Source organism: Scatophagus argus, chromosome 24 (assembly GCF_020382885.2).
Source record: "Scatophagus argus isolate fScaArg1 chromosome 24, fScaArg1.pri, whole genome shotgun sequence".
Taxonomy (NCBI): Eukaryota; Metazoa; Chordata; class Actinopteri; family Scatophagidae; genus Scatophagus; species Scatophagus argus.
The window spans coordinates 6,872,455-6,900,067 of record NC_058516.1 but is presented as its reverse complement, the minus strand read 5'-3'; the positions used below and the strand labels follow the sequence as shown (position 1 = coordinate 6,900,067).

The window sequence follows — 27,613 nt, the reverse complement described above, 5'->3', positions numbered from 1 at the left end:
GTTACAACTAGAAAGCATGACATAAAATGTATGAATATATAAATATTTTGGTTCTGACCTTGCAATTTTTAACAGAAACAAAAGAGTTTATTGTCACGTTGAAGTGTTTTTCTTTGCTCTTGCTTGTTGTTCTAGATTCCAGCAGCAGTGCTCCCAGAATGCCTTTTGCTCCGATTACGCCACTGGCTACTGCTGTTCCTGTCGGCCTGGCTTCTATGGAAACGGACGCCACTGTCTACCTGAGGGTCAGTGCGGCACCATTAGCTCACACAGATACATTTCAGCACATTTTTGATTTTAAAACTAGTCATGAGCATATACATTATGTTTACATGTTGAATTACTATTTTTTTGCTGCGCTTGTGTTGCTCCTCCAGGTGCTCCGCAGCGTGTCAGTGGTAAGGTGAGCGGAACAGTGACCGTAGGTTCGACTCCGGTGCAGCTGAACAACATTGATCTTCACGCCTACATTGTGGTGGGAGATGGGAGAGCGTATACTGCCATCAGTGAGGTAGGAGACTAGAAAGTAAACATTTATATCTGTATCATTTATATTTTTAAATCTAGTTTTAAATCAAGAACTAGATATGAGTTCTCTTTTTCTCATCCACATTTCATTATCTGATTTCTCTTTTATACACTTTTGTCCTGATTGGTCAGGTACCTGAGCCAGTGGGCTGGGCTCTGATGCCAGTTGCACCAATTGGAGAGCTATTTGGATGGTTGTTTGCTCTGGAGCTTCCAAATAGCCAAGCAGGATTCAAAATCACAGGTAAGCTGTGTATATTTGTTGCTTTGCACGTGTCTTGATGTCATGTCTTGACTCTCTCTGTAAAAAAACTGAGGGAACTCCTTGTGTGTGTGTGTGTGTGTGTGTGTGTGTGTGTGTGTTTTCTGTCTCCCAGCCAGTTGTACTGTCTCTAGGGATGTGATGTGATATCAGGCTTCTACCTCCCCTCTGTAATAGGAAGCAGCTGTGTGTGTGTGTGTGTTTGTGTGTGTGTGTGTGTGTGTGTTTGTGTGTGTGTTATGTACAGATGTAACCACTGCAGACATTTCACTTTTCATGATTTGCAACTGCTACATTGTTGGTGTTTCTGCAGTAATCTGTAATGGAAAATATTCTGTAAATAGCAAATCTGATTGACTGATTGTGTTGCCAGGTGCTGAGTTCACTCGTCGTGCAGAGGTGGTATTCTACCCTGGTAGCCAGCGCCTATCAATCATCCAGACGGGCCGTGGCCTTGACGACCATAACCACCTCACCGTTGATACTGTGGTGAGAGGCAGCGTGCCCTTCTTGCCCCCCGGAGCTGAAGTCACCATGGATCCCTTCAAGGAGACCTATCAGTATTATCCATCTGGTAACCATAACAACCATGAGACAAAGAGTGTGCAAAATCTGGTGCCTCCGTTTACCTAAAACCTTTTACCTTTTCTGTTGCCAGTTGTTACCTCCACCTCTGTGAGGGAGTTTTCAGTGGTTTCGGCAGAGCGAGGCACAGAGTCCTTCTCCTTTCAGCTGAAGCAGAACATCACATACCGCGACTGTCAGCATGACAGCCGCGCTGCCACCCCAGAGACACTGCAGATCACCATGGAGAGGGTGTTTGTGATGTATGTCAAGGAGGAGCGGATCCTGAGATACGCCATCACCAACAAGATCAGCCCAGTTGGAGGTGAGTCAAGCCAGGGTTAGATGAAGATATCAGTCCTTTATTACAAGTCACATGTGGTGCATATTGTGGAAACAAACAAATAATAACAACAGTAATATAAGCAGTAGTAGTAAGGTTTTAATTGTATGTCTCAGTCATCTTTAGGACAGGACAGCTGTCATAAAACAAAGTCAACAGTATCAGCCTTAATTGGTTCCTGAATAGCAATTTGTTTTTCAGTCAGTGATCATTAAAACATGCACAAGAGACAGAAACAGTTATCATAAATTAAATCTAAATACAACAACATGAGTAAAAGCAGACTGGAACGGAGTGTGCTGAATAAGATCTGTTCTGCCACTTTTCTCAGCTAATTTGAGAAATGTGGAAGAACTGGATACAAGTATTCATCAGCCTTCATCACCAAGATTATGTCTCTGGTCATCAGTCTTAAACAAATATACAATATCAGTAAATGTCAGAATATAATACTATGTGAAGGTTTGAAAACAATCTCATATTGGAATCAAATGGCCAGGGATTTGAGTTCAACACATGGATGACTGACCAACTGATACCTTGCCTTCACCGAAAGGCCAAAATTGGCCCCTTATTTAGAGAACTAAGTATCTGAGTGACTGCCTAAATCCCTTCCAGACCATTACTGTCAGTTAAGTCGATGAAAACATTGGAGGCGTTGGAAACGTGATGTTTTCTGTTCCAGAGCCACAACTAGCAACCAGCCCACCTTGTAATTGTTGCAGTGCGGCCACAGAAACCTCAGCCAAACCACAGTGCACTGTTGGACAGAGCTCAGATTTAAACATACGCTGCAAGATGAGGGCTAATTGAAACCGCAGAAAACAATGTTAAAATGTCTGTATTACCTCTGATGCTTGTGTGCTCATTGTCTACTAAGAGACTAGAGACACAACACCACTTTGAGGGCTGTTGTAACCACGATTTGCGTCACAGCTGTCTTCAAATGTTTGTCCACTTTGTCAGCTATCGGCATTTAAGCTTTAAGCTTTAAACGTGTTAACATTGTCCTGTGGAGTGAGCTGGTAAGCAGTTATGGCTAAATGGAAGCTAGCAGCGTTCAGTGAAATTCAATTGAAAAAAATAAATAAATGGAGAGAAAAGTGTCCACCACATTGTTGGATATCTACTTTGTAGTACCAGAACACAAAACCAAAACCACAAAACTGAAAAGCTATAATGATTTAAATCTAGTGTGAAATTCAATTTAAGCAGATTTTTGAATTTTTGCATCTGAATTCAGTAGGTAGTTGAGTGCACATCTTTTTTTCTAATTATTTATTAATTATCTTATAAGACACATGGCCTCTCACACATCTTTCCATGTTATGATTCATTTTTGTCTTTTCTTGCATTATCTGCCCTCATCTGTTCACCAGATACCAGCAGATAAACAGACAGACTGTACAAATAGGGAAATGTCTATAGAAAAGCAGCATGGACATGTGTCATGCTCTTTTTCTGTCAACACAAAGTGGTCATGCTTTCTGTTCCTACTATACCTGATGAAAACCAGATAGAGACAGAAAGAGACAAGAGTCCTGAAATGATGGATAGGAAAGAAATTTTTTTTTACCACAGTGTTTGAATCCATGCCAAGTTTCTGTCATTTAAACGACAACACGTTGATTAGAAAGGTTATGATGACACATCTCACACATGCACATGCACACACACCAATACAACCGGAGCACAGCTGGAAGAGCTTTCAGGGATCAGGGGTTTTGTAAACACGGGTTAAGTGGTGTGTGCATTTGAAAGAGAGAGAGAGAGAGAGAGAGTGTGTGTGTGCGTGCATGCGTCAAGGGTCTTACATATTCTGGGAAATAATATCCCAGCCAATGACAGATTTTCTAGCGGGGGGGTCGCTGGGCAGAATAGCTGCCCACTGATGTCATGAGAATCAGAGATTGCAGGGGAACATTTAAGGGCCCTGTCTTACACCGAGTGCAAAGCAGCACACAGCACAACGCAAGTGTCGATACTAGCATTCAACCAACACCAATGTACTTATGTAATTTGTGTGTCCATAGGGTGCTGGTCTTAACACAAGACGCAGTCATGCGCATTGTGTGGTTCAATCTTGAGGCTGCAGAAAGACCACTGACCAACAAAATCTAGTAACCTGGTCTAAAGTCAATACAGCAATATTTTTCCAGCTGCATTAATCAGATAGATGCGCCTATACAGGCAGGTTCACAACAAAGATTTTTGTAAAGACTGCCTTGTCTGTAACAGCACAATTAAGAAGCACTCACACATTCAAGCCACTCTCTCTGTTCAGTTGTTGTCCTTGAGCTTCTGTAAAGCCTGCGAGTTCTCATTACAAAAATTCTCGATTTAATTAATCCATCATCCGTGTCTCAAACTGTGCTCTGTTCAGTCCTTGAATTTGAGGAAAGTGGGCCTGGACCCCTGATGTTTAAGAAGGTATGGGAACACTGCAGTTAACAAATTCTTATCAAATTCGTTTCAGCACTTGCTGAGAGTGAGGGTAAAATGAATCAGTCAGTGCTATAACTGAACAGGGCTGTTATGAGGCCTCAGAATGCCCTCAGTTTATAACTCAGGTTTTGTGTCAGGCGTTTGAAGTCTCAAGATAACCCCGAGGACATCACTATGACATCATGAGCATAATTTTCTCGGACTTTACAAACTTCTGCCTGAGCTATAGAAGACATTTTACTCTTGTCAAATCCTAAACAGTACTTTCCAGGAACTAACCTTTATCTGTTCTGTTGGTGGAGTGCCCATCAGTCAGACAAGAGAGTCTGAATTGCATTTCATCTTCTGGCCGTTTTCCACCTCTTGAATTTATTTAACAAAGTGCTGAAGACTGACTAAGATGCAGCTTGTATGCCTTTAAACATCACAGTCTCTTAAAGTTTGAATCAATGTGTCTGTAAAAGTCAGTGATGACAGGTGGACAATTTTTGGTTTCTCCAAGGGTGGTTTATTGGATTTAAAGAGTAGCCAGTGCACTGTGGCCATCTTAATATGGTTATAACTGTAAAACCTGTCTGTGTGTGTGTTGAGTTTGTAAAAAGCTACAGGTGGGAAACTGTGCAGTTGTTGCTTTGATGGTGTTTCTGTGTGTGGGTCTCTCTCTCTCTCTCTCTCTCTCTCTCTCTCTCTCTAATTATCACTCTTTTCTCCCATCCACATGTATCTCACCCTCTCATTTCTCCATCTTCCTGGCCACATTTAGGACTTTGAAGAGTCTCTCTTCAAAGCCAAAATTGGCCTCTGGCTGTAAGAGATGGAAGCAAGCTGTGCCTAATGTCTGTGTGTTTGATTTTCTTTAGGTGTAAGTGTGTATGTTGTTGTTGTTTATAGGAGATAATGACCCTTATTATAAGGAAAAAGCCCATCCTAAAGCATGTAAACAGCATTAAAAGCAGATATTAGTGGTGTAATTTTCTTTTTCTCTTAGGCAGTTTGCTTTTCATATTCTTGTGACTCGCTGCACACACTGAATGTAAACATTATGATCAGCTGGACTCCAAACCTCTAATGGCATTGTCCTGAAGTTAAACTATGCAGGCATTTAAACTCTCTCTTTAAGCTTAATAAATACCGTATTTGTCATTTATTTGGCATATTTGACATTGCACATGGTGTAGCGAAACATTTCTCCATTTATTTTTGGCAGATGTTTAGACAATGTGACTCCAAATTCATCCATCAAAGCCAAATGCACATCTGTATAATATTTACCACATTTTTAGAGCATTTTTTAAACTATGGTACACAAATCCATAGCTAAATCAGACAAATGATCACATAAATGCTTTTGGAATATCACTTGATTCTAATCAACAGCATTTCAGTGGTTCTCTGGATCACATTCAGCTGCTAGAAATGCTGTTTTCCAAAGGTGCCACCCATCCTGATCTAAACTCTCCGGAACATTTTGAATCAGATAAATACTTTATTGTAAGTGTATTTATTTTAGTCTTTCACATTCTTTTCTAATGATTTCCCATGCTTTTTCTCCATCTTGCTCCTTTTCCAAAAATAAGTCTGCAAGTTATTGTTTAAATAGTTGTGTGTCTGAGCTGTTTGTTGGAATGAGGAAACCCTGAACATGCATCCGCTCACTCATCCCTCGGTCTGTGTGTCTCTCTCATGTATACGTGTGTCTAACTTTATCCATATGTTCGCTATTGAGAACATGAAGGGAGTCACTTCCTAAGAGGAAATCGCCCTATGGGAATTTGTCTGGACTGATTTTACATGTGTGTTTGGTTAGGCTGTCCTGTAATCATCACTGTTATCATTGGACTTCTACTGCTGAATAATCCCGATCTCAGTTCATCTCAGTTTAGGACAATTTGGAGTGTTGCAGAGTTTGTGCATAATATTTTTTCTAGTCATGTGTGTCTCTGGATGCACAGACAGTACTTTAAAAATGTTGCTGTTTTATCTTAAACGGTCTGTGATGCTAAATCCTCCTTATAAATGTGGTTTTACATTAGTCCCAGAGGTAATACTGTTTTACTATCAGCACTAACAAATAATAGAGTTTTCAAGGTGCCAACAGCGGAATGTGCATTTACTCAAGTGCTACGCTATGTTTTAGTATTTATATTTTCTGCTAGTTTATACAGTATAGCCACTCACTTTATTTGGTAAATGAACTGCATTTCTCATTGGACTAAACTGAGGTTATTTAATCAGTCTTTCCCCCTCTCTTTAGTTGAGCCAACAGGGCCGGAGCTGGTCAACCCCTGCTATGCTGGGAACCATGACTGCGACACCACGGCCCAGTGTATCCCGCTAGAGGGACAGGCCTTCCAGTGCCAGTGTGCTACTGGTTACAGAGGGGATGGACGCAACTGTTATGGTATGAGATGCATGTACACAATCAGGGTCTGTTTAGCATCCTGACAGCGCGTATACATTGCAAAGTTCTTTTGTGTGTGTCTCTCCCCCTCATACACTTACACACTCAAACACGTGCAGACACAGTTAAAGATAATTCAAGGCAGTGTGTCTGTGTTTCATCAACATCTGTCCATGTTAGTGTGGATGGGTCAAGTACAGGCTGGATGGCAGGAGTCTCTTCTCTTCTCTTCATCCCATCTTGCTTCTCCATCCTCCTCCCCCAGTTAATTCTGTAGTTAATAGCGACTTGTGGAGCTTTAAGTTGGTGCGTGGCCTGTCATTAGCCCAGCAGCAGGTCTTTGTCTCCTGCTGACAGAACTAGGAAAGCCCTAGGCTTGGCCTTAGTTCCCATAATTAGGCCTCAGTGTCTATCTGGTGACATAATCTGTGTGTGGTTGTGTCCTGCATGTTGCACAATACATTTAAAAATCCAGGTGTGGGGGTTCATGGTATAGTAACACAAACAAGCACTCACAATGCGTATATATAAAAACAGTAATGACCTTTAATTACAGCTTTTACACTCATACACATGTAGGATGTTACATTTTAGAGAGGGATTCCTGGTTTACAGGCTCACGAGTTCAGTTAGTGATTGTCTCACTTTCTCTCCTTTTCTCTCACTGCAGATATAGATGAGTGTGCTGAGGGCTTGAGTTCATGTGGTGCTCATGCTCATTGCATGAATTTGCCTGGTAGCCATCGGTGCCAGTGCCAGAGTGGCTATGAGTTTGGCTTTGAGGGACGTACCTGTGTTGGTGAGTTGCTAAGTGAAATGTACTGAAAACAAAGCTACATTGTAAATATGTACTCATGACACGAGATTCTTCAGGGGACAAGACTCGAGAGCCTTTAGCCATGCTAGAAAGTCTGCCTCAAGTTATGGTTTGAGCTAAATGCTAATGTGAGCATGTTTAGGGGGTGAGGTTTCTCCATGTCATTCGCCACTGTCACATGGAACCACAATGACACTGTTTAGTTTAAGTTAAATTGTCTCACTTTAAGTGACTACCAAATTGATTTGCTATGTGGGATTTTTTGTTCCATTCCATCCAAGAGATGTTAAGATACTACTCTGGATAAATTAAAATTTTGATCTGATAGTGTCACAAATTGGAAAGTCAGAAGATCGTGTTACTACAGTTCATGCTGAGTAGAATGTGACTGTTAAATGCCAGTCCATATTGAGACGTTGCAGTCAGACCAAAGTGGTGGACTTTCCCACAAGCAGACTGGCACTGCCATCCGTAAAGCCCTGTAGTTAAATATCAACCAAAAAACATCTATACTGACTGATATTTCAATATAATTGTGGTTACTATTAAGTAAGGTAGCTTATCCGTGCTTGCTAGTTTCTAAAGCAGGATGATGAAATTACCGTGTACTGCTCTTATATCTAGGTTTGTCTTTAAAGTTGAGCTCTGTGACACTCTGTCATTTAAATGAAAATCTACAACTACAAAGAAATCATTTGAAGCCACTAAACATCAAGGCTTGACTTGAGAAAACGTCAGCTACAACCATTTAATATGCTGCTTTGTGCTGAATCAGCCTGTCTTCCTGCATGTACTGTAATTATGATAAATGTCATGCAACTGAACATGCAAAGAAAATGAACTCTCTGTAATCACTGCAGTGGCAGCCATGTCATTCTCCATTTTTCCTCATGGTCTCATCTTTCTCTCTTTTCTGTTCCAAGAAATGGCTGTCTGCCACACTTGTTGGTCATATATTCATATGTCACAAAACAAGCTGAAAGTTTGGAAGAGACCCACATATTTGCCTGAGCGCAGGCAGAACATTTCTTTAACAACAGAAACACACAGCTGCAAAGGCTAGGAAACACAGCAAGAGGGGAGGATGGGTAACAAATGTGAAAACAAGGGTGGGAATGAGAGGACTAATGTGAGAAGCGGAGGTTGAGATTAGATGGGGAGGGTGAAAGACAAATAGAGCAATGACACAATGTGTGTTTTTCTTTGGAATGTGTGGTGGAGAGAGGTTCTGCTTGTGTGTGTGTGGATATGTGTGTCCTTTCACCCATCTGTATGAACTTTTGATGAACTTCATTTAAATCTTCCCCCTCCTTGAAATGATCCAAAACCACTTACCATAAACTGATAAGATACCACTGAACTGAATTATTTCCCACCTGCAGCCAAGCATGATTTTATATTTAGGTATGTAATTTTTTTCTGAAGTCAATTTGAGGACAAATTTCTACATTTGCGGTTGTTAATTATTTTTCCGCTCTCTTTTTTCTTAGATATAGATGAGTGCATCTCCTCTCCATGCCACATCAATGCCAGATGTATCAATGGACTGGGTTCCTTCCAGTGTTTGTGCCGGCCTGGCTTTTATGGTGACGGCCTCTATTGTTCCCAGCAGGCAGGTCAGTAAAATTGCCACTGCAGTCATGCATGATAACAAGAAAGGTTGCTGTATGAATCTACCATAATGTATGTAAAGGGAAAATGACAAAAGATGTGCTATATATATAACAATACTTGTTAACCAAATGCTGAGATTTGATTGGAAAGGGGGGAAAAAAAATAAAATAGTGAAATGTAAGTTTTTTAAATTATTTGCCTACAGGACAGACCGCTCGCCCAAAGAGCCAGTGCGAGCAGCACAGAGACAGTCTGCAGAGTGGGGTAGAACAAGGTGGTCTACCGAGTCTTGGAGCCTTCATTCCTCAGTGTGACTCTGACGGGCGGTACCGACCACTGCAGGTGAGAAGTGACTGTGCCTGTCAAGTGACTGATGACCAGAGTGAAGTGATGTACTCATTTTGAAATGTTAAATAATTAATTCCAGTGTCATGGCTCCACTGGACATTGTTGGTGTGTGGATAGTCGAGGCCAGGAGAGAGCAGGGACCAGAACTCCACCTGGCACAGCACCCAAAGACTGTGACAAACCTGGTGAGATATACACCCACTCACAAAACCACACATACATTTTACGTTTATAAACGTATCAATGAGTGATTGTTTTACAGGAACATCTGTGTTACGCTGGTCTTTGAGACAAGAATCAATTTAGTTTATATCTTGTTATTTTTCTCTCCAGATGAACCAGAGCGTCCTAAAACTCACTGTGAGCACCACAGAGACAGTGTGCAGACTACCAGTCCAGAGGGATATCCTATTGTTGGAGCCTATGTACCTCAATGTGATGATAATGGGCAGTACATACCACTGCAGGTTTGTCATAAATTAAGAGTTTAAGAGAATGTCATGTCACCTCCAAAGGGGACAAAAGGGGATTAACTTCACGTAATCTGTTGCTATTAATGCTGATATGATTTACTTCAGTGTCATGGTTCCACTGGACATTGTTGGTGTGTGGACAGTAATGGACAGGAGAGAGCAGGAACAAGAACACCACCTGGTACAACGCCCACAGACTGTGACAAACCAGGTGAGCAAAATGCACTCTTCACTCCATCCCAAAATGTGCATGTTCTTTGAGTGTACAGATTTAGTCAGATTGTTATAGAGAAATTTTATCTTGACATGTCCGAGTTTTAGGCAATAGCTACATTCATTAAAGGGTTAGTTCAGTCATTTCGTTAGTTAGTTAGGGAACAACAGAAGAATAGAAAGGCTAAAATCAAAGCAGCAGTGGCTGAAACATCCTGACTCCAAAATAGAACCACTAATTCTAACTCTTTGCCTGGCTAACACACACGTCTTTCAAATTCCACAAACTTCTGTTAAAAATTTGTAGTCCCCGAGTCCAAGGTGAGACATCAAAGCTCTTCCAGAGAGTAAGAAGTCATTATACACCACCTTTCAAGAAACTTGTACTTCTACGTGTTTGTAAAATTGATGCACTGCCCCTTTAAAAGTAAAAAAGTAAAAAATCTCAAAAGGAGGGAGGGACTGTATCTCTCACCTGGTCTGAGCATGCCTCGTTGTCCCCCCACACAAGCTGCTGGAAATAGCTGGGAAGAGGACAGTCTGGGCTTCGCTTCCCCACTGAGACTGCTACCCCCGCAACACAGATAAGCAGCAGAAAGCGAGACGAGCATGTCAAGTAGTTTCAAGGATCTAAACTTATATGCAGATGACACTGACCTGGTGTGTCTGATCATGGACAAGGAGGAGAAGAGAAGATGATATTTAACTTAAACCTGCCTTCTCATGTTTGTGCTAACTTAGCGCAGTCTGTGAAGTGGATGGGCCATCTTTTCCATTTTGGAATGCTAATTATTTAGTAACCAGATTGTCTTGAAGCTTATTATTTATAGAAGCTTGTTCCTTCTTCTTCCTGTACAGATGAACCAGAGCGTCCTAAAACACAATGTGAGCACCACAGAGACAGTGTCCAGACTACCAGTCCAGAGGGATATCCTATTGTTGGAGCTTATGTACCTCAGTGTGATGTGAATGGACAGTACAGACCATTACAAGTCAGTGTTTGTGATTTAATTCATGAAACCTTATTTTGTTTAATATAACTTTAATTTTGACTTAAAATGCATGAATTCATCATAATTACTGTTGTTGTGAATTTCAGTGTCATGGTTCTTCTGGACATTGTTGGTGTGTGGACAGCAGGGGACAGGAGAGACCAGGAACCAGGACTCCACCTGGTACACAACCCAGAGACTGTGACAAACCAGGTGAGATTTTGACTGGCAGAATCAGTGGATATGCAAAATTTAGGTAGGAAAAATGGTGTCGGAACATCTCTCCCTCTTGCTGGATAGACTTCCGGGCATTAAAGGAGTAGTTCACCATTTTGGAAATTCGGCTTATTTGATTTCTTCCTGAGAGTTAGGTGGGAAGACAATAGATATTATGCTAGAGAAAGGAGACTGCTTGCTTGGCGTTAGTACTGGAAGCAGGGACCACTATGACAATTTGTTATTTTTACATGTCAGTTTTTCTGTGTCTTAAATAAACAAAATATTAATTAGTGAGTGTTAGAGGTGCTGGTAGGCTGTGTTTATTTTACTTTTGGAGCCAGGCTCGCTGTTTTCTTTGCTATTGCTTTTTATATTAAACCTCCTGTTGTGTTACGGGTTAAGCTAAGGTAATCACCTACTGGGTCTAGCTTCATGTGCAAGATTATAAACATTTTCAACGCAATTATTCTACTGTTTCTATATGGATTGAATAGTTTTGTCCATGCTGTCCTTCCCAGGTGAACCAGAGCGTCCTAAAACTCACTGTGAGCACCACAGAGACAGTGTGCAGACTACCAGTCCAGAGGGATATCCTATTGTTGGAGCCTATGTACCTCAGTGTGATGATAATGGGCAGTACACACCACTGCAGGTGAGCATTAATGAGTGATTGGCTAATTGACAGCCAGACGAACTGACATCTTTTAATGTAGTTTAGTTTATTTGGAATAAATTTGGATTGCATGTTAATAAAATGTATATTTTTCAGTGTCATGGCTCTACTGGACACTGCTGGTGTGTAGACAGTAGGGGGCAGGAAAGAGCGGGAACCAGGACATCACCTGGTGCGCCACCTACAGATTGTGACAAACCAGGTGAGAAAGAAGAATATTCATGAATAGAAAGACCTCTCTTGCTCTCCATGAATGCTTAAAACTGTTTTGTTATGTGCAGTACCACCATCAGCAGGTGTATTATGTCATGGCTCTCAGAGGCTTTAATGCTAAACCTTGACCTCTGAACCCCCTAATTCTTCATCTCAGTGACAAGTCAAACAGACAGCATGATTACATGAGTGTGTCTAACCTTGTAAGTGGTGCACTATTGAGGTCATTGGGTCATAGCCTTGAAATGCCTGGAAAAACAGGTGATGTCACTGCCACAGTATCTGTGGTGGGAAGTTGAAAGTAGGCAGAGTGAGATCAGTAAAATGAAGCAAAAACATCTAAGATAAAAAAAGTAGATTGGGTACATATATATTGTTGCTATCAACAGTAAGTAACTGCAGCTCTTTTCTTGTCCCAGTCATGACCCAGTTATTGTCCATTTTTCTCAACCAGTCGAGCCAGAGCGTCCTAAAACTCACTGTGAGCACCACAGAGACAGTGTGCAGACTACCAGTCCAGAGGGATATCCTATTGTTGGAGCCTATGTACCTCAATGTGACACTAATGGACAGTACACACCACTGCAGGTAAACATCTTTTTACAGACTCGCGTCACTGTGTTTTACCTGTGATTTAATAGACTTAAGTAGAGTTGACATGATACCTAAATGATTTATCGTCATTGCTTCAGTGTCATGGTTCCTCTGGACATTGTTGGTGTGTGGACAGTAGGGGACAGGAGAGAGCAGGAACCAGGACTCCACCTGGTACACAAGCTGTAGACTGTGACAAACCAGGTGAGAAGAAAGTTTCTGCTCAGGGTTCCTGCTTGTGTCTGTTTGTTTTCTTTTAATGTTTTAATATGAAGTGAAGTTCACAAACCACTGTTTTAAATGCTGATAAGACCAGTCAGAATAATGTATTTGGATTCTTCTCTGGGATGGCTGTGAACTCTGTTATGTCTCTGTTCTGTCCATTTTTGACAATAATCCTTAGTGCAACCAGAGCGTCCTAAAACTCACTGTGAGCTGCACAGAGACAGTGTACAGACTACCAGTCCAGAGGGATATCCTATACCAGGAGTGTTTGTACCTCAGTGTGATTCAAATGGACAATACACTTCTCAGCAGGTAAGCTCTGGTCTTAATGTGTGGACGCATTATGTCTTTGCTCTGTCATTCATGATTACTATTATTGTGTATTTCAGTGTCATGGTTCTTCTGGACATTGTTGGTGTGTGGACAGTAGGGGACAGGAAAGACCAGGAACCAGGACTCCACCTGGTGCACCCGCTGTAGACTGTGACAGACCAGGTGAGGTGAAAGTTTCTGTTCAGTGTACCTGCTTGAGTCTGTCTTGTTTCTTGTAATGTCTTTTTGTGGAGTGAAGTTCACAAACCAAAGAGTGTTTTAAATGATGATGTCTTGGATTTGACCTGTTCTCTGTAGTGACTGTCAACCTATTATGTGTCTGTGCGATTTCTGATTGTTGAAAATAATCCTTTGTTAAACCAGAGCGTCCTAAAACTCAATGTGAACAGCACAGAGGCAGTATACAGACTACCAGTCCAGAGGGATATCCTTTACTAGGAGTGTTTGTACCTCAGTGTGATTCAAATGGACAGTACACACCTCGACAGGTATCATCCTAATTGTTTTTCAAATTATATATACAGTGCATCTTAATTCTATGCTGCTATGGCTGTTAAAATGGATATTATATCTATTTCAGTGTCACAGATCTACTGGATATTGTTGGTGTGTGGACAGTAGGGGACAGGAGAAAGTAGGAACCAGGACTTCACATGACGAACCAGCTGTAGACTGTGACAGACCAGGTGAGACCGTAAAACTATAAAGTTTTACTCTCAGTGGGTGGAAATGTGCACACGTTTGTAAAATCTCAACTCACAACCAGGAGGTGCAGGTGAGGATGCAAGATGATAACACATGATAACACGTGATATGTGGGACTTAGAGACAAACCTGCAGAGAAAGAAAAGGGTCTGTAAACCATCACATATTAATAATAATGATATTATGTTGACGTAACAAAGCAAAATAACTCACCAAAGCTGATCTGCATTGTTGGTGATATGATCCAGACCTGTGACTGGAGATTAGCTAGAAAATGCTAGAAATGTGTGTTTTTTTATAACTCAAATAAACTTGTGAATGTTTTCCAGATGAACCAGAGCGTCCTAAAACTCACTGTGAGCACCACAGAGAAAGAGCACAGGCTACTAGTTCAGAGGAATATCCTGTAGTTGGAGCATATGTGCCCCAGTGCGATGCTGATGGACAGTACACACCACTGCAGGTTGGCTTCAAATGGCAGACCTGTTTAACTTTTACCTTGGTGGTTTCAGAGCTAGACATAATCTCTGATTTTACTTTCTTTATTGTGTTAGTGCCATGGCTCGACTGGACATTGTTGGTGTGTGGATAGTAGGGGAGAGGAGAGACCAGGAACCAGGACTTCACCTGGTACACAACCCAAAGACTGTGACAAACCAGGTGAGAGTGCAGTTTTATCCTGCCAGAAACTCCTTGGGTTATGTTTTATATGTGAGGGTTACGGTGGATAAAATAGACTGGTTTTACATCATCTTAAGTAAAAGAAGGAGGCCATAGTGAAGGATCAGCATGATGACGTAGTATTAGGAGTTTGACACAACCATTCTTCACCATTCTGGATGAATTGTACAGGCTGACAAACATCCTTTATGAGGCCAGACAGAAATATTTATATTGTCTAGTTCATACAGGATATGAGAAGAAGGGCTTGGGCAAGCCAAATGCTGGAAACTGCAGAGACAAAGAACCATTGGATTGAAAACAAAAAGTTTGTAAATGTGAGTACAAGTGTTTGCTTGAATGCAGGACATTTGGGTGCTCAAATGTACACTTTTTTCTTATCCAGATGAACCAGAGCGTCCTAAAACTCACTGTGAGCACCACAGAGACAGTGTGCAGACTACCAGTCCAGAGGGATATCCTATTGTTGGAGCCTATGTACCTCAATGTGACGAGAATGGGCAGTACACACCACTGCAGGTAAAACATTTGATATTTTTTGTGTCTTTCTCTTTTTCTGATTATTATGATTGCTAATTTGATAATGGTGGTTTTAATTGTCATGTATTTTAGTGTCATGGTTCCTCTGGACATTGTTGGTGTGTGGATGGAAGGGGACAGGAGAGACCAGGAACCAGAACGCCACCTGGTGCACCCACTGTAGACTGTGACAGACCAAGTGAGACTGCTACCACTGCTTTAAACACATGTAGTTTCACAAGCATCGATTCACGTTTACTACTGAGAACCTGTAAAGCTCACTGGTCTGCACTCAAAGTGACAGCAAAGTTCCAGGAAATCACTGCCCTGGAAAATAGTCTGCCACAGAACCTGTAAAACCACAAATTACACATTTGTTTTTGTATGGATTAAAAAAATATATCATGTTAATTATTGAGTTTTAGAGGCTGCTGGCTGTAGCCTTTTATAAACAGTGTTAATCATCTCCTTATTTATATGTTGGCAAGAAAAGACTGAGCTGTAGAACGAGAATTCACCAGTTGGCTTGGAAAGAAAAACAGAAGTATAAACAACAGAGGAAAATCAAGTCATGTCCCTGTGGCTATTAACAATTGAAACTGAAAATTATCATTTGATTCTTTGCCTCTTTGTGATGCTTTCTCATCCTCACACTCATGCTCAAATGTACACACAGAGGCCTTTCTATAAATTCAGGTCTCGCTATAAATTCCATTTATTACCGTCCAAACATATGAAGTGGTCATTTCATGGTAAGATGGGTTGCTTGCTGTCACCAGGCAACCAAAACAAAACACGACGGGCTGTCTGACCAGCGAGTGACAAAACAGTGTAACACCCACACTACAGATGCACAGACAGAAACACATGTTTGTACATTTGAGTCTCTCATTGGTTTTTTAAAACTTGTCTGAACTCACACCTTTCTTTCATTTCTTCTTTGCCTCATAATCGGTTGCATTCATTCACACCTGGAAGCTGCACATCGCAATCACAGACTCTCTCTCGTTTCTGGTGGTTGCTGCACTGGAGTTTTATTTCAAGATTCTTCTGTAATAGTTCTTAACAAGGAAGGCAGGGGCATTTCCTGCTCGTTTTTTGGAATTTATAAATGGGTCCATATCAGGAGTTGAGACAAGAAGAATCATTAATTGCATCGATGTAACCCCATAAATGTGACTATTTTTGTTATATTTGCGATTAAGTTAGCAGAACATTTAGCAGGCATGAAACACTCACATTAAACTCTATTTGTGTGCTGGTTGAAGTTAGTCCTTTTTTAAGTCTACCCACATAAGTATAAGAAGTCACTGCCAACTAAATAAATCAGCCCAAGGATTGAAATGCCGTTGATTTAGTGGACAATCCACATGCTGTCAATTTCTGGGAAGGACGTCAAAGACACAGGAACCACTAATTCCATGGTCATGTGGTTAAACAGTAAATAGAAGTAAAACCAAATGAGGCTGGATTACAGCTTGCTATCCCTCACTACAATAAACCCTGCTGGAAAAACTTAGTGCGAGATATCAGTCTAATTGTTTAGTTAGTCTTTGTTTCTCTTTACCTCTACAATCTGTCGCTGTATCGCTGTTCTCTTTTCACCCACCTTTCAGATAGTACCCTAATCTCCTTCTTAGTTTAGAAAGAGTGCAGAGTGGCCAGTATAAACATTAGTGGAAGTCTAAAGTGGTTTCAGGTTTAGTTTTAAGGCTCTCCTATAAAGTGAGCTGTTAACGGGATTTTACAAGGTAAACAATATTGACAAAAGCAAGATGTGTGGGCCTCTTAAACACACAGCCTCCTCACATAGTTTATCAACCAGTCCACCCATCGCTAATGTTGAGGTGGAAAACACCCTAAGAATATAATTAGATCATGGTAAATTACAGCAGCAATTTACAACCATGTGGTATTATATTTAACTTTAAAAACAGTAACAGTATTGGGTGTGTTTGATTGGTGTCCCCCTCAGTCCCTGTGGCTCCAACCCAGCGCCCTGAGAGTGTGTGTGAGCGATGGAGGACCAGTTTGATTGATCACTATGGTGGGAAACCAGAGTCACAACAGTATTTGCCTCAGTGTGAGCCAGATGGACATTTCAGGTACAAACCACACAGACACACACAGCAAAAACAGAAGCAAAAGTTGATTTTAATGGCAAATTACTTTTGAATTGTCTCTCAGTCCAGTCCAGTGTTATGGAGAGACCACCTACTGTTGGTGTGTGGACCAGGACGGCCGTGAGGTTCCTGGTACTCGATCACATGATGTTGTCAAACCTGCATGTGAGTATCTTGTGGCCTTTCAACATGTCTGTTCAAAGTTACATCAGACTTCTGTTTAATGCCACCCATCATACCCAGAACTGTTTTTTTAACCTATCCCATTATGTCCCAGGCCTTCCCTCAGTGGCTCCACCCACCGTGCGCCCATTGCCCCGCCCAGATGTGACCCCTCCGACAAACACTGACATCACTCTGCTGTACGCTCAAGGGCAGAAAATAGGGGCGCTGCCTCTCAATGGGACCAGACTAGATGCAGCCCGGGCCAAAACACTACTGACTCTACATGTAAGCAATGAATGGATCGATACTTGTTTACATATCCTGTCAATTATTTGATTTGGGGTTCTTTGATTATTTTGGAAGAGTTCAGAACCAGGACACCACCTGGTGTCTAAAATCAGAAACTAAATTCTCCGACTTGTGATCACATTGCACTGGCATTTTAGCAAGCATCTGATCAGTGTTGGGGCAGTTTTTCTGTGGTGTGTGTGATTCTGTGATATCTGTGGTGAATCTATGTTAGCATATCTGACGTGTGTGCTTATGTTTAAATGTGTATGTGTGTGTGCAGGGTTCCATAGTCGTTGGTATAGCTTATGACTGCAAAGAGAACCGAGTCTACTGGACAGATTTGTCTGCAAGAACAATCAACAGAGCTTCAATGGCGCCTGGAGCCGAGCCTGAGATGCTCATTAACACGAGTGAGAACACACACAGTTACGTACTATAATTTCCATAATAACTGTTGTTTGATGTTCGAAATGATCTCTGTATGGTTTCACTGCTCCATGTAGATCTGGTCAGTCCAGAGGGTTTGGCAGTGGACGTCAGGCGTAGGCTTATGTTCTGGGTCGACTCAAACCCTGACGTGATCGAAAGCGCCAACCTGGACGGCAGCGGGAGGCGGACGCTGTTTGACTCAGACTTGGTCAACCCTCGAGCCATCATAGTGGTCTCCTCCACCGGGTAAAGTCCTCTGTCCTTTCAACAGCTTCTCTTTTTGTGTTTCTGTCTTTTTGCATTTTTTTTTTTTGTCTTGCTTAAAGTTGCAAAAATTGAAGCTCATATAATTCGATTTAGAAAACCTTCCACATCTATACCCCTTGGGAGTGTTTAGTCTGGATTTGCAAACATGTACAAATCTCTTCTGTGAACAAGAAACAAACAAACAATCACACAATCTCTTCGTGATCGAGTGTAACATCCTGGAGGAGCTATGCTGACGCAGAATGAGCTTTCACTGTACCCAGAATGTTTTCATTTCAGGAGAGGGCACAGATGGTTTTCAGCCCATTAGCACAACACATTTCAACACATTAAAGTCCTTAGACAGGCTGTGAGTCAGCCAGGCCTGTATCTCATATATTAGTACAGTGTAGATTATATTTAAAGCCATTTAGCAGGAAGGATTTTTGTTGAGTCTGGTTTCTGGACTTTGGAGAATGTGACCCAAACATGACTTCATCAGATGGGCGATCGCAGGAAAATCGATGGGACATGGTTTTCAGGGTGGAGTGTCTCTTTATCGACGCACGTTTGATAATCCTGTTATTAAAGTGACTTTTAGTGCTTTCTTCTCCTCTCTGTGTTGCACCAAACTGAGCCAAGAAAACTGCACAGGATTTACTTATGCTCTTAATCCTGGACAGTCACACACACACACACACACACACATAGGCAATGAAAGCTGTATTGGTCAGCTTTCCAGGAATAACATCTGCTGTACATCATTGCAACTAATCACATAACCAACAGTTATGTGTGTGGGAGACAGAATGTGTGTGTGTGTGTGTGTGAGAGAGAGAGAGAGAGAGAGAACAAGGCAGTGCATGTGTGTGTGTATATGTGTGTCAGTGTGGTTGAAACAAATGATAAAATTTTGCTACAATAACCCAAATTATAAAACCTTGAGTGTCTCACATTTTTGGTTTGACAGCATAAAGTTTTAAGCTTTATTGTCTGACTCGAGGCCAACTGTGTGTCTGTGTATGTTTTCTGACAAAAAGCCAAGTCCTAAAGATAATTACCGTTTCACACGGGTACACATATGATTAAGCATGTGCTCTGTGATTTCTGAGCCTGCACATGTTTCTCCCCCGCACACACGCAGCGAAGCAGACGCTCTGAAATTAGGTGCACTCACATTAGAAAAGCATGTGCACGTGTATGAATGTCTCGCATAGCAACATCTGTTCGCCCATAGGTTCATCAAACTGATTAACGTACACACTCATAAACATATGGTGTGTGTGTGTGTGTGTGTAGGTTGATTGCTCATGTGGTGTGTGTTACCTGTTGCTCCCAGTGGACTGCCCACATGTACACCATCATCTACAGATGAAAAGCAGTATGGCGTCATAAGCAGCCCGCACATGCTGTGCCTACAGCGCTCTTGTCATCCTGCTGAGTAAACTCTGAAATGTTGGAAACAATAAAATATGATTTTAGTCATCGCAAAAACATCCAGGAGAAATATGGAAGAGCTTGTTTATTCAGAGTTCGAAAAAATTGTCTATTTGTGTTAGCCAAGCGTGGTCTGTATTTTCTGATGCGTCTGGATGAAACAGACTCAAAAAATGCTGGGGTCAAAGGTCGCATGTTGCTCACAGTAACCTGACCGTGACCTCATCAGCATGAGACAGCTCGTCCCTTGAGCCCTTTGCTCTTGTACCCATATGTACCCACTTGTGTGTGTGTGTGTGTGTGTGTGTGGTTTTCCTCATCTCTTTATATTTGCCAGATCCCAGCACTCATGCAAATAACAGCAGCTGCAAAAATATGTTTACTTCTCCACTCTAAAGTAGTCGACATAGTGCAGAAATCCAGCCCAGATTATGTGGATGGAGTTTTAAATGTCACACCTGTTTTCCTCGCTGCAGCACTCTGTACTGGACAGACTGGAACCGAGAGGCCCCAAAGATCGAGAGTTCATCAGTGGACGGTCAGAACCGCAGGGTGGTGGTGTCAGACGGGATTGGTTTGCCAAATGCTCTCACGTATGACTCTTCCTCAGGACAGGTGTGCTGGGCCGATGCAGGTAAACACTACTGCCTACCACCACTGTTACTGGTACAGCTGTTCGAATGTGAAAATCAATATGCTGGAGATAATAATGATCCTTCTTTTTCTTTTGCTCTGGCTGTCAGGTACAAAGCGTTTAGAGTGTGTATCCCCGGATGGTTCAGGTCGAAGAGTGATCCACCCCAGCCTAAACTACCCGTTCAGCATGGTCTACTACAGGAACCACTTCTATTACACTGACTGGAGGAGGTAGCCATGTTTGTTCTTCTTCCTGTGTGTCTGTTTCACCACCATAATGTTACATCACATTACCAGTCACCTATCAATGATCTGTTTCTGTCTGCTGCTTCGTAGGGATGGAGTGATCGCAGTGAGCAAAGACAGCAGTCAGTTCACCGATGAATACCTGCCTGACCAGCGCTCTCATCTGTACGGCATCGCCATAGCAGCCAGCCACTGTTTATCAGGTGAGAAATTTCCACTTTCCCACATTTGAATAAAGGCTAAACATGCTGTGATGCATTATTGATTTAATGGGGTTGACTTGATGTTTCTTACACACACACTCTGTTCAGACTCTGGTCAGACAGGTAATTTCGGCTCTGTGTGATAAAAATCAAATGCCCTCACACACACACACACTCTGGCTTCAAGGTGTAGCAGTCAGTGATCTCATTGGTTTGTGTGCAGTGATGTCATCACATTAGTCAGCTCCCACCAGATGTCACCTTAACCCTGAAGGCTGCATTTACACTGAGACAGAAAACACACTTTGCCCTTCATCAGGAGGCAGTGGAGGAGAGTGTTGGCTTAGAGCAGTGCTTCTCAAATAGTGGGGCGCGCCCCCCTGGGGGGGCGCGGGGCGATGCCAGGGGGGGCGCGTGTGACCCTGGGGAACATGCTTTTTTTGCCGTACTAGAATAAAGTGTAATTGCACATCCACTACAGTAGTTGGCAGTGGCGCTCTCATTGTCAGAGTGTGCGCAGGGAGTATTAGCTCTATGGTGTAGCGGCTTTTTTGCACCGAGCAGGCGATATGAAGTGCAGTAAGCGAACCCTTAAGAGACAACATGAAGAAATTTTTAACAGGGATGAGAAGAAAGGCGGAGAGAGACGAAGATAATGAGACAAAAGTAACTCACCCGAAAGCTAAGACGAGGAAATATGACGAAGCATATGTAGCGCTTGGCTTCACTGTGACTACAGTGGGAGACGAAAGACCGGTGTGTTTACTGTCTAAAAATGTTGGCAGCGGACAGCATGAAGCCAAATAAATTAAGGCGCCACTTGAAGACATTACATCCCAATCATGCTGATAAGCCGCTGGAGATTTTTCAGCCAAAACGTGCCGAATATTGCCAACAATCATCCCGCTTTGTGAATGCTACTTCAGTAAACCAGCGAGCACTGTTAGCTTCCTATTATTACATATTATTAAATATTATTACATATTATTATTACTATTATTTATAGTCACGGCGGGGGGGGCGCGAATTGTTTTCTACTTGCTGGGGGGGGGGGCGCAACAGAAAATAATTGAGAAGCACTGGCTTAGAGTCTGATGGACACAGAACATTTTTTTATGTCATACAAAGTATGAAGAAACCCAAGTTTGTGGTTTTTCCCCCGCACTCAGAAAACAGTTGTCACACAGCCTCTGCTCCACATCTATGTGTGTGTGTGTGTGTGTGTTTGATAATGTCTCTCACACACACACACCCATGGACAGTGATTACACAGCTGTCTGCGACCCTCTACTTGCGGCCCGTGTGTGTGTGTGTACACCAGACCAAAGAACAATGATTACACAGCTGTGCACGACCCTCTACCTGTATTTTGTGTTTGTGTGTGTCATGTTTGATGTGTTGATGTCTGCAGATGTCTTCGAGTCCTTTCAAAGCCTCACGTTAAGCACCTTTAAAGTACAAAGTAGCCCTCTAAACACAGGATAATCCTGAAAGTAGCACCTTGGTAGGTGTCGTTGTCAGACAAAGTTGCACGCATCTGCAGAGAGTGTAAAATCTGCCCGCATTGGGCCAGTTTGGTCAGAATGATGGCTGTCACCAGTGTGTGTGTTGCTGTAAATGTCACGTCTGCACGTCCTCTGACACTCTCTTAAAGCCTCAGACGAAATAACAGCCACTTGCTTCAAAAAGATGTGTGATGTAATTCTGACCATGATGACAGCTCCAAAGCGCACTTGTTAAGGGTTTGGGAGCTGGTTGTAAGAGGCTTAAAAGCTGTCATTGTCGAATACATGAGCACACACTCACACATGCTCTTTATAGAGATAATTCACAGTCGCCACAAGTTGTTAAGTGTAGGGCTTTGTCCAGAATGGAGGGTCCGTTTGTTCTGTCATTAAGCCGACACAGCACTTAGGCTTTCATCCCGACACATTTGGATTCACACAGGAAGAGAAAGATCAGGCCTGTAACTCTTTGTTTCCTCCAGGAGCTATAAATTTAAAGGGGTGTGGGGGGGTTTCCGCTACAAATTTGATGTGTGTCGAAGTCTTTAAATGAGCCAATTTATGATTTCTGTGCCTCAGGGAGTCAATAACGATGGACTGGCGGCCGCGGGTTCCTTTGGTGCTAAAATTCTGGGGCAATACGTGATCAGAGGGCAGGACCACCTGAAAAAAGTGCCCTCTCCAGTGTTCCTCAGAAGAAAGGACACTCGGTAGGGAGCAAGATGGCTTCCTGTTGCCAGATCGATTGTCGGAGCAAATTTACAACCCCTCCTCCTAACTCTAACCCTGACCCCAACCCCTTTATCTCACCTTACAGATATAACCCCAAAATAAATGTTTTGTAAATTTGTTTTATACCTCATTTTTGTTTGTTTTTTCTACTGTATTTTTGTACGTGAGTTGTTTTTTTTCTATCGATTAAAAAGATACACAAAAACAAAATCAGATTTTAAAATGTATGTGTAGATTTTTTTTTCTTTTCTTTCATGCCACAGAAAAATCATATGAAGAGCTTTAAAACTGTTCCAGCATCAGATTTCTTTTGGTCAATTGGCTGCAATGGCTTGTGAGCTCAGGCTACTGACTTACTACCACTTCAGCAGTGGATTCTGGACAGAAAAATGAATATGAAGTACCTCCAAAGCTCACTCAAAATGATGTGTAAAAAATATTTAAGTTTTTAAGAGGGATTATTGCCTATTTTTGGACAGGTAGCCAGGCTACTTTCAGTCTTTCTGCTAGGCTGCGCTAAGCTTATTATTTCTCAGCCCTAGTTTAATATTCAGCATGAAGATGAGAGTGGTAACAATCTTCTCATTGAACTTTCGACCAAAAAAAAGCAGATTTGGCAATTATGCCAAATTTTCTGATAAGAAATGGGATAAACATGTTGTGTTACCTAAATGGTAACAAACATTTTCTCTTTTCAAATTCCACAAAATATGCCAAGTTGAAAATCGTTCCCTTTGTTGAGTCAGTGAAATAGATTTTAATGTCTTCCTCAGCCTGGCCACATTTCTCTGCACTACTAATCTGTATTTCACACAGGATGAAATAACACAATTTCTTTTTAGCCAAATATTTTTACTACTACTTTTCAAATCTTTATCTTTTTATAAGATGTGATATTTATAACAATAAAATGTGATTTGGTACTTGATTTACTTTGGAGGTTATTGTGTTGTATTGTATATTCCGTGATGCTCCTTAATGGAAAATTATCACCAAACATCCACCACACAAGAAGCACAGGAGCCAAACTCTATTCAGCTGTATTTATGCGTTTTCCCATACAGCATCAGTGTAAACCATTTCAAAATAAGCTTTTCTTCCATCTGCAAAAAAAAAAAGTTTGTCAGACAAAAGAGAAAAAAGATACAAATCATTCTGAATATTTCAGAAGCATCCCTGTGGAGATGACCAGAAGGTCCGACAAAAGTCTCTGAAGAAAGTAATAACATCAATTCAGTTGAAATTTTCAGCATCAATTATTCAGCAACAACTCTGGCGAGCATCTGCAAACTTGGCATTTGCTCAGCTTTGCTCCAAATTCCCAATTTGAACAGTCTGATCTCATGCAACGACTGGAAAAAAAGATACAAACTCATTTATGTCCAATTCAAACAAAGAAAAAAAATCAAATTAAAACTTCTGTGGTTCAGCCCCTCCTTCCCTCCCTCCAGCTTTCCTTTTCATCCTCGCTCTCATCTCCCGACCTTGCCCAGCCGGTGGTCTGTCTTGGGGTCGGCTATGATGGCCTGAACGGCTACGATGGCCTCGTTGATCTTGGTCTGAAGCTCCCTGAGTTCCTCGATGTGCAGCAGGCGCAGGATCTGGGCCGCTTCGTTCAGAGTCGCATCTGAGCAGAAATTGACTTTAGTTTCCCACTGATGACAACATTTTATTGGATACATATGTGCTCACACTGGTCCACATTGCAGGGAGACTTTGAAATACTGACTTAACCTGTTCATGTCTCTAAATTCCTCTAAATGTCCTGCAAATGTGACAAAACTGCAAAGGAAAAATCATCCTATGACAACATGAAACATAACGACGCTTCATTTTAACTCACCTCCAGTGTCGAAACCCAAGAGGTGCTTGTCTAAAGCTACTGGGACACCCTGAGAAACACAGATTGGGATAACAGTCCAATTAAAGAGACAATATCATCCTGAAGTGAAGACCAAAATCAAGACCAAAAACCAGCGAATCCAACTTTTCCTCCGCACTCAAAGTGCCTGGGATCAAAACCGAACTGGGTCATCGTATGACTCAGAAAGTGGAAACGAGGCACTAAAGTCCGGATATCTTAACTTCTGCCACTTCAGTCATTCTTCATATTAAATATGTGCCTCTTCAGTTCACAGTACCTCCTTTTTCTGGCTGGCTTTGCTGATGGCTTCTGGAGAAAGTCTTTCCTGGATCAGAATACGAATGGCCTGGCAGGAGTGCATGAAAACAGACAAACTGATTTATATGAGAATTTTCCATGAATTAAGTATATAGCAGTAATAAAAATGAGCCTAAGTGTGCCTTCAGTTTCATCGATCAGAGACACAAAATTAAAATTATGTTATGAAAACATTTAACAGAAATGTAAAAGCAAAAAGTCTGTTAACACACACACACACACGGGGTGTATGAGTGTACTCCTACCTTGAGCATAACCAAGTAGTCATCATGCCGTTGTATCTTGAGGATGTTGGCCAGAGCCAACACTCCTGCTTTGAAATCTGGAGAATTACCTGCAAAAGGCAAACAAATGATGAGTTCATCTTTCACCTGGAACAAAGAGATGGCGAGATCAAAAGGGGAAAAGAAAGAATGTGAGAAAGCAAAGTGCAAGGACGGGCAGAGCAGCACAGAACTGTTTCTTCTTACTGTCAAGGTTGATGAGTGGCTCGGCTGCTTTGGTGTTGCTGGAGGCTGCCAGTGGCTCACACTTCCTGTACTTCTCCACTGAGCAGACACACAAAACATAGATGCTTTATGTACGCTGACCTCTTAAAGTGCCACTTTCTTGCAGTGTACAGAGAATATATTAGCGTGTTGTGTGAGGACAAAGGTTATTTAACGTGCTTTAATTTGTTTACTGGATTCCAACAGTTTCTGTAAAAGAATAACTTGACTGTGCAGAAAAAGGAGGATGATGAGTTGGCATCATTCAGAAACATTATTCCTTTTATAATGTCTCCATCTACTGGTCACCATCAGTATTACAACATAGTAGCATATCATGTCTTCCAGCTCAGACTAAAATTGAAAACCAGTCACTCTATCCAGAATTAGCCTTTAAAACATTCCACTGACTGTGCAGTTATCATAACAGACACACGCCTACTGACCATTGTCTCCATATTCATATCTTACAGCCAGGCCCAGTAACCAGTCTAAAGCCTCCTGCCTCTCCTGAACTCCAAATGGACAGTTCACGTCCTGCAGGTACTACACACAGAAAAAGGACACGCAGAGACATATCAGGCATGTATAAAAGTGAGTACCACAGTTCTGTGGTAGTAGCCTACTCACAAATACCAATCACGTGATTCTTAAGGTGATATTATAGAGTACTCAAATGGTCCAAGTTGTCTCGGACTGTCTGAATGATGATCTAAACTGATGGTGGTCTCACCTTCTGGTAGGCTGTGGGCCACTCTGAGCTCGGGATGTTCCTCAGGTTTCCTCTGTCCTCTATCTTATAATGTCGAATCTTCTGGTCCTCCAGCCACACGATGCAGTTCCTAAACTGAGTCTCATCTGTGCAGAGAGAACACAATACACATGGACAGATGTCAACATCTCAGCAGCGACATACAACAATCAGACGTCCTGTGCTAAAGAGCTTACGTTGCTTAACGCAGGGATTAAATCATTATTTACGGGATAGCTAGCATTTTAAATCACTCCTCTAACGGTGGTAAATTGATAGTCATAGTCAAAAAAACAAGGCAGACTTCTCAGTGAGCATATCTCAGCGAACAGTGAAACATCCCTTTTCATATTATATGGTAATTGTTAGACTGCTCATTTTCACGTTCACAAGTAATAACATTAATTTCTCGGGCAAAATTGCATGCTTTCTTTTAACTTTAGAGTTAGCTACGCCGAATAAAAGTGTGGTATAGTAAGTCGTTGTAAAATGTTTTATCTCGTGTTCTAACTAACATGAAAGGTCGTCAGCCAAAAGGCACCATTAAGCCACGATTTTATAAGCGGTGTTTGTCGTGTCTCCATTGAAAGAACTTGTGATTCCTGCATACACGTCAATCGGCCCCAACAGTTGGCTAATTCAAGAGCTCCTTTACGAGTTTATTTCTTACCTGTGCAATCAAATCCATTGGGATTGTGATAATCTAGCGCTGTTAGTTTTCTCCGAAACATTTCAACGTCAGTTTTGTGTGTAAATCACCACTTTCTTCAGCTAACAGCTGGCTAATCTGGCTGCGTCTGCTGCTAGCTGTCAGCAAGCATGTATCATGGCGCATGCGCCTCCTGACACCCTACAACTTCCGGTCAAGACTATCAAAATAAATTGTCCTTGCTAATGTTCTGCACCACATCTAAGAGTAATATTTCAGCGTTAGTATAGCATTGCCAAAATAGCAATTTCTGAGAGATTGTGTAGGTCTCTCTATCTTTTGATAGATGCTATTGTTTCTTGGCTTTG

At 41.8% G+C, this 27,613-nt stretch overlaps 2 protein-coding genes across 2 annotated transcripts in view; one reads left to right on the top strand and one right to left on the bottom strand.

Annotated features, from left to right (window-relative positions):
- nid2a (nidogen 2a (osteonidogen)) overlaps positions 1 to 23,108 on the top strand; it is a 43,008-nt gene extending 19,900 nt beyond the window's left edge. Inside the window, 35 exon segments of the mRNA XM_046382884.1 lie at positions 136 to 245; positions 378 to 511; positions 661 to 772; positions 1,164 to 1,364; positions 1,449 to 1,679; positions 6,397 to 6,543; positions 7,214 to 7,342; positions 8,851 to 8,976; positions 9,180 to 9,316; positions 9,402 to 9,507; positions 9,656 to 9,789; positions 9,901 to 10,006; positions 10,867 to 11,000; positions 11,108 to 11,213; positions 11,738 to 11,871; positions 11,989 to 12,094; positions 12,560 to 12,693; positions 12,798 to 12,903; positions 13,103 to 13,236; positions 13,314 to 13,419; positions 13,621 to 13,745; positions 13,838 to 13,943; positions 14,292 to 14,425; positions 14,517 to 14,622; positions 15,029 to 15,162; positions 15,256 to 15,361; positions 17,138 to 17,267; positions 17,350 to 17,450; positions 17,563 to 17,735; positions 18,022 to 18,151; positions 18,245 to 18,416; positions 20,330 to 20,487; positions 20,597 to 20,720; positions 20,826 to 20,938; positions 23,023 to 23,108. Of these exon segments, the coding sequence (XP_046238840.1) occupies positions 136 to 245; positions 378 to 511; positions 661 to 772; positions 1,164 to 1,364; positions 1,449 to 1,679; positions 6,397 to 6,543; positions 7,214 to 7,342; positions 8,851 to 8,976; positions 9,180 to 9,316; positions 9,402 to 9,507; positions 9,656 to 9,789; positions 9,901 to 10,006; positions 10,867 to 11,000; positions 11,108 to 11,213; positions 11,738 to 11,871; positions 11,989 to 12,094; positions 12,560 to 12,693; positions 12,798 to 12,903; positions 13,103 to 13,236; positions 13,314 to 13,419; positions 13,621 to 13,745; positions 13,838 to 13,943; positions 14,292 to 14,425; positions 14,517 to 14,622; positions 15,029 to 15,162; positions 15,256 to 15,361; positions 17,138 to 17,267; positions 17,350 to 17,450; positions 17,563 to 17,735; positions 18,022 to 18,151; positions 18,245 to 18,416; positions 20,330 to 20,487; positions 20,597 to 20,720; positions 20,826 to 20,938; positions 23,023 to 23,033 (4,456 nt within the window). The 3' untranslated portion in view covers positions 23,034 to 23,108.
- A 1,096-nt stretch (positions 23,109 to 24,204) lies between these two features.
- On the bottom strand, positions 24,205 to 27,457 carry rtraf (RNA transcription, translation and transport factor). Its single transcript, XM_046382901.1, has 8 exons — positions 27,267 to 27,457; positions 26,579 to 26,703; positions 26,292 to 26,391; positions 25,828 to 25,905; positions 25,603 to 25,691; positions 25,317 to 25,385; positions 25,019 to 25,067; positions 24,205 to 24,802 (listed from the first exon to the last, which is right to left on the bottom strand). Exons 1-8 carry the CDS (start codon positions 27,325 to 27,327, stop codon positions 24,648 to 24,650), a joined length of 726 nt encoding a protein of 241 aa, XP_046238857.1. The 5' UTR covers positions 27,328 to 27,457; the 3' UTR covers positions 24,205 to 24,647.
- Between the last annotated feature and the right edge of the window lie 156 nt (positions 27,458 to 27,613).

Excerpts from the sequence above, each read along its gene's own strand:
- rtraf (XM_046382901.1), bottom strand. The coding sequence starts at position 27,327 with ATGTTTCGGAGAAAACTAACAGCGCTAGATTATCACAATCCCAATGGA. Across the intron at positions 25,906-26,291 it reads ATATGAATATGGAGACAATG|TGGAGAAGTACAGGAAGTGT; the intron begins GTCAGTAGGCGT and ends GTGTCTGCTCAG. Across the intron at positions 25,068-25,316 it reads AAGCCAGCCAGAAAAAGGAG|GGTGTCCCAGTAGCTTTAGA; the intron begins GTACTGTGAACT and ends TGTGTTTCTCAG.